The sequence below is a fragment of the Camelina sativa genome, chromosome 19 (assembly GCF_030686135.1).
Source record: "Camelina sativa cultivar CO46 ecotype springtype chromosome 19, ASM3068613v1".
NCBI classification, from domain to species: domain Eukaryota; kingdom Viridiplantae; phylum Streptophyta; class Magnoliopsida; order Brassicales; family Brassicaceae; genus Camelina; species Camelina sativa.
This window is the reverse complement of record NC_141898.1, coordinates 6,248,768-6,262,384: the sequence shown is the minus strand read 5'-3', so window position 1 is coordinate 6,262,384 and position 13,617 is coordinate 6,248,768. Positions and strand designations below refer to the sequence as shown.

The 13,617-nt window shown below is 36.7% G+C and overlaps 1 protein-coding gene and 1 pseudogene across 2 annotated transcripts; one reads left to right on the top strand and one right to left on the bottom strand.

The window, feature by feature from the left end:
• Positions 1-3,764: 3,764 nt before the first annotated feature.
• Positions 3,765-4,915, bottom strand: LOC147920245 (uncharacterized; annotated as a pseudogene).
• A 2,916-nt stretch (positions 4,916-7,831) lies between these two features.
• On the top strand, positions 7,832-10,982 carry LOC104765174 (beta-fructofuranosidase, insoluble isoenzyme CWINV1-like). 2 transcript variants are annotated; one of them, XM_010488852.2, is made up of 7 exons: positions 7,842-8,070; positions 8,215-8,223; positions 8,483-9,354; positions 9,452-9,613; positions 9,693-9,940; positions 10,136-10,223; positions 10,531-10,982. In XM_010488852.2, the coding sequence occupies exons 1-7, from the start codon at positions 7,872-7,874 to the stop codon at positions 10,708-10,710; spliced, it is 1,758 nt and encodes a 585-aa protein (XP_010487154.2). In that variant the 5' UTR covers positions 7,842-7,871; the 3' UTR covers positions 10,711-10,982. The 2 variants fall into 2 exon arrangements, with proteins under 2 accessions (XP_087356503.1, XP_010487154.2); XM_087500377.1 differs by lacking the exon at positions 8,215-8,223 and having other exon boundaries at positions 7,832-8,070.
• The last annotated feature ends 2,635 nt before the right edge of the window (positions 10,983-13,617 follow it).

The window sequence follows — 13,617 nt, the reverse complement described above, 5'->3', positions numbered from 1 at the left end:
GAAGAAGTTTGTTCTGAATGGTCATGTCGATCCGTTGGCCTAGTCGATGTGCAGAAAGGGGAACCTCGCATGCTTACGGCTGTTACGCTCAAGCCATAGGGAGTACACCGTGGCCTGTAAAGTGTATCGCAGAAGTAGCAGAGGAATATTTTCCATGGTGGAACATGAGATGAGTATCCTGATTTCGTCCCAATCCGTTGTCGAATGAGTGCCAAGTAAACCATTGGGAGCTTGCTCCAGATCTGATGAGAATACGGACACTGGAAAAAGATGTGATTTCTTGTTTCCAGTGGCACATTGCAGAGAGAACATGAGGAATCAAAACTTCCATTCTACTGTAATATATGATCGCCCGTTGAGAGTCTATTAAGCATTCCCAGCCATGTAATGAAAGCAAACTTTGGTGTAGCCTGAGAGAACCAAACACCCTTTGCCCAAGCACACGGTGGTTTTTCGGTACGCAGCTGGTTCCAGGTTTCCCTGGTCGAGAATTTAGGCTTGAAACCTGATCGCCATTTCCAAAGGTGCACATCAGTAGTGTGGGGCTGCTGTTTTAGTTTCACAGACACAATTTCTGATTCCACCCTGTTTAGAACATCCACTCTACGTCTCCTTGTTCTATGAGTTAGCATTACTGATGCCACAGTCTCATGCTTGGAGATGCCAAGATCAATAGTGCCTCTGTTGCCTAAGAGATCAAATAACGGACCCATTGAAGACCAACGGTCATACCAAAAAGAAGTGGTTTCGCCATTGCGTATTTCTTTGGAGTGGAAAGTTTTAGCTAAATCTCGGAGCTTAAGCAGTTTACGCCACATCCAAGAACCTTGATAAGGTGAGGCTTTAACATCCCAAAAAGAGTTGCTACGGATTAGATAAGTGTGAACCCACTGCCCCCATAGAGATGTTTTGGAGAGGAGGCGCCAAATGAGTTTAAGTCTGCAGACGGTGTTTATCTCTTTTAATGGTCGTAAGCCGAGACCACCTTCACAGTGAGGCAAACAAACATCGAACCAAGAGACTTTTGCATTATGAGTCTTGAGATCAGGGCCGCTCCAGAGGAAAGCAGAGCAAAGTTTCTCAATTTCTTTCATGCATTAACTTGGCAACCGGAAAGCAGAGGACCAAAAGTTTGTAATGCTCATGAGAACCGACTTGATGAGTTGCAACCTTCCTCCATAAGACAGGAAACGACCTATTCAAGTACTAATTCTATGTCAGATCTTTGCTACCAGTGGGGAGTAATCTTGGCTCGACATTGCCTTGGTCAGGAGTGGCAAGCCAAGATAACGTACCGGTAGAGTACCAGCTTCTAAGGGGAAAGTTTCTTGGATTTCGGCTTGTACAACAGGGGTGATTCCCGCCATGTAAAGAGTAGACTTCTCGAGACTAATCTTCAAGCCTGAATATTTGGCAAACTCATCGAAAATTTGAGTCACACCTTCTATAGAGCGCTTAGTACCATCAGCGAAAACCATGAGATCATCTGCGAAACAGAGGTGAGTGAGGTTCAGATTTTGGCAGCGTGGGTGGTAGGCGAATCGATTCTCTGCAGCCGCTTTATTGATCAAATGTGAGAGGACATTCATGCAGATGACGAACAGATATGGGGAGAGGGAACATCCCTGTCGCAATCCTCGCGTACTGCCGAAAAAAACCCGCAAGCTCACCTTTGACTTGAACCGAGAATGTAGCTGTGGAAATGCAGAGTCGTATCCAATGAATAAACTGTTCGGGGAATCCTAATGCTTGTAGCGTGTTGAGCAGGAAAGACCATTGGACTGAGTCAAATGCTTTAGAGATGTCTATCTTCATAGTACAGCAGTGAGAAATGTCCTCTTTGTGATAATCCTTGACCAGCTCTGATGCTAATAGGACATTTTCCATGAGTAATCTGTCCTTAACAAAGGTGGTTTGATTCGAAGAGATGATAGCAGAACTTTAAGGCGGTTGGCAAGGATCTTAGAAATCACTTTATATATGACATTACAACAAGCTATGGGCCTGTAATCCTTCATAACTCTGGTATCTTCTTTTTTAGGGATCAAAACTAGAATGGTAGTGTTAACACCCTTTGGTAGAAATCCTTTCTTGAAGAACGACTGAACAGCCACCGTGAAGTCATTGCCAATGATAGGCCATGCAGTTTTGTAGAATTCACTCGAATATCCATCTGGTCCTGGACTCTTATTAGCTGGCATAGAGAAGAGAACCTTGCTTATCTCCTCACCCGTAACCTCACATATCAACATGGCAGAAATACTGTCACTACACCGAAACGTCAACAAAGATGCTAGAGAATCAACAGTAGCACCTTCATAACCATCTGGCATTTGGCCTAGAAAATCCGCAAAGAAACCAGCCGCCTCCTTTTTAATAGCATCTTGTGTGCTCGCCACTGATCCGTCAACATAGTGAATCTCTCGGATCGAATTATGAGTTTCACGAATCTTAGCAGCATTATGAAAAACACGGTTATTCTGATCCCCTACTTGTAACCAGTGAAGCTTTGACCGCTGTTTCAAGAAGTTTTCTTCAAGCTCGGAGATAAACTGCCAGTGTGCAAAAGCAGCTGCCTCCGCTTGTACAACAGCAACAGTCGGGTGTGTTAGAGTGTCAGCTTGCTTAGCACACAAATACGCATGCGCTTCTCGTGATCTCTTGACCAGATCCCCCAAGCGATCCTTAGTCAAGGTTCGAATGCCCTGCTTCCACCCTTTAAGTTTCTTTTGAAACCTGAATAGTGCAGAGGTGGAAAGAAAAAGTGGTGTAGTGTTGTCCCAGTAATCCTTGACCAAAGGCAAAAACTCTGACAAAGTAGCAACTGAGTTTACAAACTTGAATGATTTTTTAAGAGCAGGCGACCCCACATCCAACTGAAGTCTACTTCAAATGTGATCAGAGCATCCTTTTGCCTCATAGACACAATATGCACGTGGGAAACGATGGAGCCAGACATCATTTATGAACACTCGATCAAGTTTCTTGCAGATTAAACCATCAGCCCTTTTGTTACACCAAGTGAAAAGTGGTCCATGAGACCCCATATCAGTCAAATTACAGTGAGAAACCACCGCCTGAAACTCACACAGTCCCGGTGGCAAAACAGATGAAGTATGGTAGTCAGAATGCTCCTCTCAGTCAAGAATTTCGTTGAAATCTCCCATTAAGAGCCATGCCTTATTGCGAAAAAGCGGAGAGTCTTGGTGGTTTCGCATATGCTCCCATAGACTTCGTCTTTCTTCTATTGTATTATGTGCATAGATAAAAGAACAAAAAAACTCCTATGTTTCACCTTGCAACAAAACAGAGCATGTAACAACCTGATCACTCTTGAAAACCGGTGTGAGTCGAACATTAGGTCTCCAAAGCACCCAAATTCGACCTAAACGATTATATTCATAATTTGCTAGAAAAGACCAATTTCGAAAAACATAAGATACAACTCTATCTGCTTTCTTTTCCTTGACTCTTGTCTCCAATAAGCAGCCAAATTGCATGTCCGGATTACTTGTCCATTCTCGAACTATGGAATGTTTGATATTTTTGTTGAAGCCGCGAACATTCCATGAGAAGCTCATCATTTAAAATCTGCGTTGAAGAAGCTGCTTCTTAGAAGCAACCGAGGTGGTATCTTTAGTTGCTAGTGTAGAAACTTCTCCTCCCTTCCTTTGCTGTCTTTGAGAGATACGTGCCGAGGGAGGTCGTCCCCCCTTTCCAGCATATGTAGTCTCAGATACTGCAGAGCGTTTATCTTGAACTTTCTAAGTCTCATCTGCCGTATCAGCAGTCTCTGACGGCTCAACATCATCATCCACTGCTACTTCTTCAACCTCACTAAGTTCACCCTCCTTTTCTTCCTCAGTATTGAGGACTGCAAATTTTGATGCTGATATAATAGAAGCCTGATCCATTTCGGCAGCAAGTTGTTTTGAAGGACTACGACTCATTTTTGATGGTGAGATAGTAGACCACTCAGCCAAGTCCGTCTGATCATCAGTAGCACCCACTCCGGAATCAGAGGCCACATGTGCCAATTGCTTCCCCACTAATGAAGCAGTGGCAGTGGTGTGCACCAACTCCTCAACAGCAGAACCTTTTGAAGCTGGAGTTGCTTCTTTCACCCCGTCATGGAGTTGGACTGTTTCAGATGCAGTTGCACTGACCCCACTAGTCGCATTTACTTCACATCGGCCTGCCAAATGCCCCCACTTCTCACAAACAGAGCAACGCAGTGGCAACCAGGGATAATGAAAGTCAACAGAGAAGTCAGAACCGTTTTTAGAGTAGCAAATGCTTTTAGGTGGTTCTTTCGTAAGATCAACATTGACAAAAACCTTTGCCACATCAAAGTTTAAACATGCCAATGTTTCAGGATGCAGCCGTACAGGAGTACCTACCGCACTAGTGATAAAACTAAGTCCTTCCCAAGAAAACAGATGTAACGGAACCTTTTTCAGATGAACCCACATGGGGATTAACGTTTCCTCCGGTTGAGTCCTTTCAGTAATCGGAGACCAACCATCGGCAATTCCGCTATATTCCACATACCTCGCTTGAGAATTCGAGCCCGCATAAGTGGATTAGAAACCTTAAACCGCAAAGTAGTTGCGTTAACTTCATAGACATCAATCGTTTTATACTCTGCACTTTGTTTCCAGATCTTGTTCAAAATAACATGTACTTTGCCAACATGTGGAGCAGTATCCAAAAATTTACCGACAAGGAAATCCTCCCAAAGCGGCGTAACATGATTGAGTATTTCATCGGGGATCTCCACTGAAGTTTTCCCCTCTGAAACTTGTAGGTTGACATCAAACTTCTTCAGAACCTGCTTATTCTTAACCATCGAAAGCCATAACTCTTTCACTTTAGGACTAGAGTCCCCCAAGGAACCCACAATCCCCTCCGACATCCCTCTCCGAGCAGCCCAGCGGCGCCGGCAAGTAGCCTTGGCAACCACGAAACGAAAACCTTAATCGCCAAAAAAATCACCCTCTTGCCAAAACGCACCGTTTACAAAATCATCAATTATTGTTTTAAATTACACTAAGCAAAACTTTAGGTTTAGTAAAATCTTTTTTCATCTGGTACGGTCGAAGACACAATGACGAACCTTCCCCGAAAATTTGGAAAGGCCTGAACCGGCCATAAATCGAGTTTTTGGTTTCTTCTATACAAAAAGGAAAACGTCGTTGTTTGCAAAACTGTTCAGAGTCTTACGACTGTGAACGGCTGGATTTGCTTTTACATTTTCTCTATGTGGGCTTTAAGAAGAAGATCTATAGATTTGGACTCCAAGAAAAAAATAAAAAAGTCAAACAAAATCTCAACTGTTTCGTTCATATAGGAGCTGTATTATTTTCGTAGTATAACGAATAAGCCGATATGATCAGACGTCACCTTTTTATAATAAGAAGTGACTATAATTTTATCTTCGATATCGTGTCAAGATATCAACGATGATCCTGGTATCAAAATCCAGATGATAAAATTGATCATCAATTTGACTTCTTTTTAAATGTCCATTGTCCTTATATGCAACATTATTGATGATGTCGTCTAGTCTAGTTATATAGGTACACACACAAAAAGGTCCATTGATGAAAAAGATGTTAGCAAATCGTTGACGAAAAAAAAAAAAGATTTCAATAAAAATGAATTTTTAGAGAAAAAAAATCTAAGCTATAAAATCAGAGAGAAATATATTCAGCAAAAAAACTTTCCAAATTAATTGTCAAAGTAAAGACATATTTGTAAACAGTAACAGTAAAGAAAACATATGAATGATGTAGAAAAGTTATGATTTCGCCAAGACTTTTCCTTCGAAGACGTAAATTTTTCTCACAATCCTATCTCGCGAGTGTTGTCGCTGAAAAAGGGATGTATCATTTGTTATTATCCATTTACCAACAAAAAAAAACAAACAGAATTTCTCCATACCTCAAAAAGATATATCAATTAATAAAGTTACAACAAAGCTATTTGAAACACCTTTACAGCTTTTGCTTGTGTAAATTTTCTTGAAACTAACGGACATGTGGAGTCAACTTTGATTTGTCCTGATACTTGGGCAATCTCTATACACATAACAACCACCAGTAAAGGAGCTTGTTTATTTTTCCTAATAAATTTAGTATACGTGATTGCTTGTTAATAAGTGTGAAAGAGCTTGTTTATACAATGTCATTTTTTTCTTTGTCCAAACATAATTTTCCTAGTCAATTAGCAGTTCTCTATGATAAAGAGCACAAAACATGATATGGGTCTTCTTTAGGACTTTCCATTTCCATTCCTTCCTCTCTTTTTCTTTCTAAATATATATTTCACCTAACAAATGTTTTAAATATTTTATCACAAAAAGACGCAATATTTTGGGTCCGCCAATTTTTATTAACGATATTTATACTTCCACATGGTTCGTATGGGATGGAAATACAAACAATTAATACGACACCTCAATTTAAAAAAACGTTATATTGTTATTGTTGTTGTGGTGAGATTTATAGTTGTCAATACAATATTAGGATTATGATACGATCGAGTTACCAACTATTTTTCTTATAATAGTAATCATTTTTATTGGATTAATAAATAATGATCTAAATTTTTATAATTGTAAATAAATCCTGTGGTGATGAAAACTGTCTCATACAATGGGTATTGGTGAAATTATCTCATACAATGGGTATATATTTGTTTAAGTAACTAAAAGCTGAAGCTTACAACTGGTATGCATGGTTTGTTTTTAGTAATGTCAAAATATAAAGTTTGTACAGAAATGTGAAGCATGATAGATACTACAAAGAGACAAAGGTAGGGTCCAAAATTTGACTTTTCCACTATAATATTCAAATATTTAATTACGTTTCCATTTAATCAAGTGTTTAATCTCCTCGCCTCGTGTATGGATTGGACGGATGGTGGAGAGTCGAGACACGTTCTTATTAACTCGGGTTGTTGACTTCTTGACGTCCGTGTAAAACATGAAATTCGCAATTTTATTAGTTATTATTTTTTTGCTGTTGATAATTTAGTTATATTGTTCTTATTATTAACATATACTTTTATATATATTAAGATGTCTCTTATCATTACCATCAATATACAGTTAATACACTTGTTCACCTTGCCTCGTCGCAATATGTCAATATGATATCATATATATGATTTAAAGACAAATTAATTCGAGATGTTAAGACTCGCTGATAAGCAAATTTGAACCCGATATAGTCACAACTTTTATAAAATGCACTTTTGATAGCCTAAATTAGTTGACTAACAACTTTCGGAAAAACTTATTTACAAATATCTTTTTGTAAAGTTATAACTTACAAGTTAGTAAGTTACATCTAACCAGTATTGTTTCTATATATCATGTAAATCAAAACGTTATTAATTGTGGATATATATTTTTACACTGTAAATTTGATATGACCAAAATTTTGGATAGATTATTACTTGTAGAAGTGTACAACCTTTTAGCCGTAAAAAATAAGTTGTACAATACGAGTTCGTATAGTACTTTTTGTTCCTTCAATCTATTTCCCTGCCTTTATTGATTGTTTTTTTTTTTTTTTCTATGTCGTCTCTTTAGTGATCACCAATAGAAACAAGAACAAAACTATCGTATTTCAAATTTTTAGTAAACAATTAGGAAACAACTTGTTTTAGTAGATGTCTGACTTATGGCAGTATAACATTTATTATTATTGACAATAAACCCAAAGAAACAACAACATTTATTGACAACTATAATATTCAAATTTAGATATTGACAGGCTTGCCCCTCGTCCTTTGCCTATAAATTTGACATGATCTTCATTCCTTCAAACATAAATCAAAACCAGTAAGAAAAACAAAAAAACACAATGACTAGAGAAGTTTGCTTCAACAATATTGGACTTTGGTTATTATTCACGTTACTTATTGGTAACTATGTCGTCGATCTTGAAGCCTCGCACCATGTCTACAAGAGACTTTCCCAAAGCACTAACATCGAATCTCCTTCCGTAAACCAGCGCTACCGGACCGGTTTCCATTTTCAACCCCCAAAAAATTGGATGAACGGTATGATCACTAACTAAAATGCCATATCGACCTCAATCTCAATGTCAAAATATTGTTTTCATCACTCTCTAACATTTGTCTTGTTTTTTTTTTTCGTTTTGGTTCGTGCTTGGACAAAATGGATTGATCTTTGGTCGTGAGCAGATCCTAATGGTAAGATTTGTTTTTTCTCTTCTTCTCCTACATTTTTTTATAACTTTTAGTCAACTCTTCATATCCAATAGACAGATCATTTTCCCTAGGAACTCGTATTTTTATTATTTTTTAAAACATTGATTACATCAATAGGTCAGCATACCAACCGTATATTATATTTTTCTAATGCATTGGTCGACCTTATGTTACGCTGCACGTTCCTTTTATAATATCCATATGATTAATAAAATATGCACATATTTTTAAACTTACGCAGGGCCTATGATATACAAAGGAATATATCATCTTTTCTACCAATGGAACCCCAAGGGAGCCGTGTGGGGTAACATAGTGTGGGCTCATTCCACATCAACAGACTTAGTTAACTGGGACCCACATCCTCCAGCTATCTTCCCATCTGCACCATTCGACATCAACGGATGCTGGTCCGGTTCAGTTACAATTCTCCCCAATGGCAAACCGGTTATCCTCTATACCGGAATTGACCCCAAGAACCAACAGGTCCAAAACATAGCCGAACCTAAGAATCTCTCCGATCCTTATCTCCGAGAATGGACAAAGTCTACGTTAAATCCTTTGATGGCTCCTGACGCCGTTAACGGTATCAACGCCAGCTCGTTCCGTGACCCAACCACCGCGTGGTTAGGTCACGACAAGAAATGGAGAGTGATCATCGGAAGCAAGATCCACCGTCGTGGGCTAGCGATCACTTACACGAGCAAAGACTTTCTAAAATGGGAAAAATCACCCGAGCCGTTGCACTACGACGACGGAAGTGGTATGTGGGAATGTCCTGATTTTTTCCCGGTGACGAGGTTCGGTTCTAAAGGCGTGGAAACGTCTTCGTTTGGTGAACCTAATGAGATTTTAAAGCACGTGTTGAAAATAAGCTTGGACGATACGAAACATGACTACTACACGATCGGTACGTACGACCGGGTGAAAGACAAATTCGTACCGGACAGTGGTTTTAAGATGGACGGTACGGCTCCCAGATACGATTACGGGAAGTATTACGCGTCGAAAACGTTTTATGACTCGGCCAAGAACCGGAGAATCTTGTGGGGTTGGACTAACGAGTCATCGTCCGTTGAGGATGATGTTGAGAAAGGCTGGTCCGGTATTCAGGTAATCATTTTTATGATGAGATTCATTTATTGATGAAGTACAGTGAATCTAATTTGTTAGATATTGAATCAAATGTTTTCGTTTCTTCCTTGATTAGACGATTCCGAGAAAAATATGGCTTGATCGATCAGGGAAACAATTAATTCAGTGGCCGGTTAGGGAAGTTGAAAGATTACGTACGAAAGAAGTCAAAAACTTACGCAACAAAGTACTAAAGTCTGGATCTAGGCTTGAAGTTTATGGTGTGACAGCTGCACAGGTTTGATTATAAATATTTTTTCAAAACATATATTGTTATGAGAAAACTAGGTTTCAAAAAAAGTCATGTGATTGTACAGGCTGATGTGGAGGTTTTATTCAAAGTGAGAGACTTGGAGAAAGCGGATGTGATAGACCCAAGTTGGACCAATCCGCAGTTGATTTGTAGTCAGATGAATGTGTCGGTTAAGTCTAGTTTTGGTCCATTCGGTTTGATGGTTCTCGCATCTAAGAACTTGGAAGAGTACACATCTGTTTATTTTAGAATCTTCAAAGCCCGTCAAAACAGCGGTAAATTCGTCGTGGTCATGTGCAGTGACCAAAGCAGGTACGTTTCTTTGATTAAAGATCCCGATTAAGTGCATTAATTTAGATAGTCTTTTGTCACAAATATTTATATTATATTTCCAACAGGACTCGCATATATAGATCTAAAACTGGGTTCCATTTGAAAATATTAAATAAATATCCAAAACCTGACTTTTATTTTTTTGGACTTGTTGGTGATGTGGAATTGGGACAGATCTTCACTGGAGAAAGATAATGACAAAACGACTTACGGAGCTTTTGTGGATATTAATCCTTACCAACCAATACCTCTCAGAGCCTTGGTAATTAAGTCTCCATTAATTTTACACATAATTTAGCTGTATTACAAATTTATACTTTATGTTTACATTATGAAAATATTAAGAAGGCATGCAAATATACAAAAAAAAAAAAAAAGAACAAAATTTCTTTTTTTTGGGATTATTCTTTGAAAAAACCATGAGTATAATTATGAGATCTTATTCATAACATAGTACTAATTAATAACTGATCATAACATTATAATGTTGCAGTTGTTTTATACCAGAATCAAGGGGAATATTTTGATTGTAGATTTGCTTCTTACGTGTATGCTATATGTTGTTGTAGATTGATCATTCAGTAGTGGAGAGTTTCGGTGGAAAGGGGAGAGCATGCATTACCTCAAGAGTGTATCCAAAATTGGCAATAGGGAAAAGTTCACATCTCTTTGCTTTTAATTATGGATCTCAAAGTGTTGATGTCTTAAACCTAAACGCTTGGAGCATGAACTCTGCCCAAATCAGTTGATCACGTACGGCGGAGATAGATACACGATGTTAAACCACACACGTATATGCATATCTCCATTTATTGAACATTTATATGAGTTGATTTAGGAGAGATCTTCTTATATGGTCCACTTTGTTTGGTTGTCAAAAAAGGCTATATGTATATGACATTTTATTTGACTTATTATAATATTGTTTTCACTGTATAAAAAAAAGACTTAATTGGTAAAGTAGACACTTTTTCAACAAATAATTTAAAAAATAGACATTTTTTAAAACAAATTTGAGAAATATGCACTTTTCTCTTTCCACTCGAATGGAAAGCTCTATTAGATAGGCATTTAGAAAATGACATTTTTAACTTTTGTTTATTTCTTGAAGTATCCACATAAAGACAAATTTGCATAAAGACAAATTTATTTTAAAACTGAACCTAATAAAAATCAGCTCAATAACAAATGTATGTTTTAATAATTGATGAATTTTATACATTTTATTTTTTAGACATGACCAAAATAATAACCTAAATAAAAAAAATTATCTTTATAAATAAATAAAATTTTTTTTTTAATGGATTTATGTGTGTTTGAATTTTAGATGTGTGATTGATTTATCCTAAACAACACTAAAACATGTATTATGGATAATTATATCACACATTTCATAAACTTTCCAAAATATCATTATTAAACACATTACAATATTTTAAATTAATTTTTAGAAATTTCATAAACTGAAATTTCATAAACTTCCCTAAAATTTAAAATTTTTTTTTTTTAGTTTTGAATTCTCTATTTTATATTTAGGTTATAGTTTTGAAGAAATAGGGTTTAGTATTTAGAGTGTATGGTTTAGTTTTGAAAATTTATTTAGATGGTACACTAAACTCAGATGGTACACCAAACCTAGATAGTACACTAAACTCAGATGGTACACCCAACCCAGATTGTACACCAGAATTACAATATTTCACACATTACAATTTTTTAAGTTAGTTTTTAGATTTTTTTTATGTTTGTGTTTTTTATTATACATTTAGGGTATAATTTTAAAGGGATATGGTTTGGTATATAGATTGTAGGGTTTTCATTTTGAAATATTAATTAGACAGTACACTAAACCGATATGGTACACCAAACTTAGATGATAAACCAAATCTAAATGGTACACTAAACCTAGATGGTACACTAAATCCATATGGTATATTAGATCTAGATGATACACCAGATTCAGATGGTTTACCATATCTAAATGGTACACCAGATTCAGATAGTACACCAGAGTCAAATGGTATATACCAGAGTCAGATGGTACACCATAGCCAGATAGTACACTAGACCTAGATGATACACCAAACGTAAATGGTACACCAAAGATGGTATACCATACTTAAATGATACCCCAGATTCAGATGGTACACGAGATTCATATAGTACACCAGATCCATATGATACACTAGACTCAGATGGTACACTAGACTCCAATAGTACACCAGAGTCCGATGGTACACCAGAGTCCAATGATACACCAAAGTCAGATGGTACACCAAAGTCAGATGGTACACCAGACGTAGATGGTATACTAGACTCATATGGTACACCAGGCTCATATTGCACACCAAACATATATTGTACACTAAAACCAGATGGTACACTAAACCTATATGGTAAACCAAACCTAAGTTGTACACTAAACTCAGATTGTACACTTAAACCCAGATGGTAGACCAAAATAACATTATTTGACAAATTACAATATCTTAAAATAATTTTTGAAATTTTTTTTTTAGGTTTAGGTTCTTTATTTTACATTTAATGTATGATTTTAGGGGATAAGATTTTAGTATCTAAAGTTTATGATTAAATTTTAAAACTAAATTCTGTTTTTAATATTTTAGAGTGCTAAATTTTAAAATAAAAATTATTTGATGTTATTTGAAATAATTTTCCTAATTTAAGTGGAGTAGTGGACTATAAAACATTAATTTTTTTAATCCAATACCTCAAAATTGGGTCCTACATACACAAAATTTTATATCTTATTTCTTTTAAAATTAAGACCACAAATAAACCCTCTCTTTTATGACACACAATCATAGGTATATTGGTTTTTCTTTTTGTTTTTGTCTTATACTTTCTCTCACAAATTCTCTATCTCACAAAAACTAAAATGTACATATTCTTTAAATTTTTAACAAAAACTCCCTATTTTTCCAATTACTTTTCAAAAACACTAATGGACTCAAAAAAAAACTACAATTTGATTGTCGGTAGTCAATATCTTCCAAGTGCCGACGAGGCGAATGTGATAATAGTGGACTTTATATGAATATATACAAGTAAATTTGAATACGATTTAACCCAAACAAAATAAATTAATGACAATGTACACATGTGAGGTAAGGTATATATACATGTATATGCAACATGCGTACGTTGAGTATAAGACCATTCTAGAATATAGGTTTTTAAACGAACACTTGTAAAAAAAATTTCTTCTTTTATGCCCAACGGCTAAAATTTCATTGTTGACTTTATTCCAAACATTATGTAAGCTTAACGATTGAACGAATTTATAACACTAGACATCACTAGTGAGTAGAGATGCCAACCTAATTTATTACAATGGAGTCTACTTTTATTCATCTAAACGGCACCACTTTAGGGTAAGCAACAACTTCACGTCAATGGATCGTCAACTAATTAAAACTCAATTAGTTGAGCGATCGAACCGTGCCTCTCGACCGTCCGATTTTCAACGGATACTAATCCAACTTTGTCATGTTCCGCCTAAGGCTAAACCAGTATGGAGTGGCATGTGGGACAGAGCATGCATGGTAGTATCGCATTAATTCTTTTTTCAACAGCTAAGGCTAGTTAAATCGTTGCCGTTTATTAAACCTCTGGCTCTAGATATGGAATAGGTG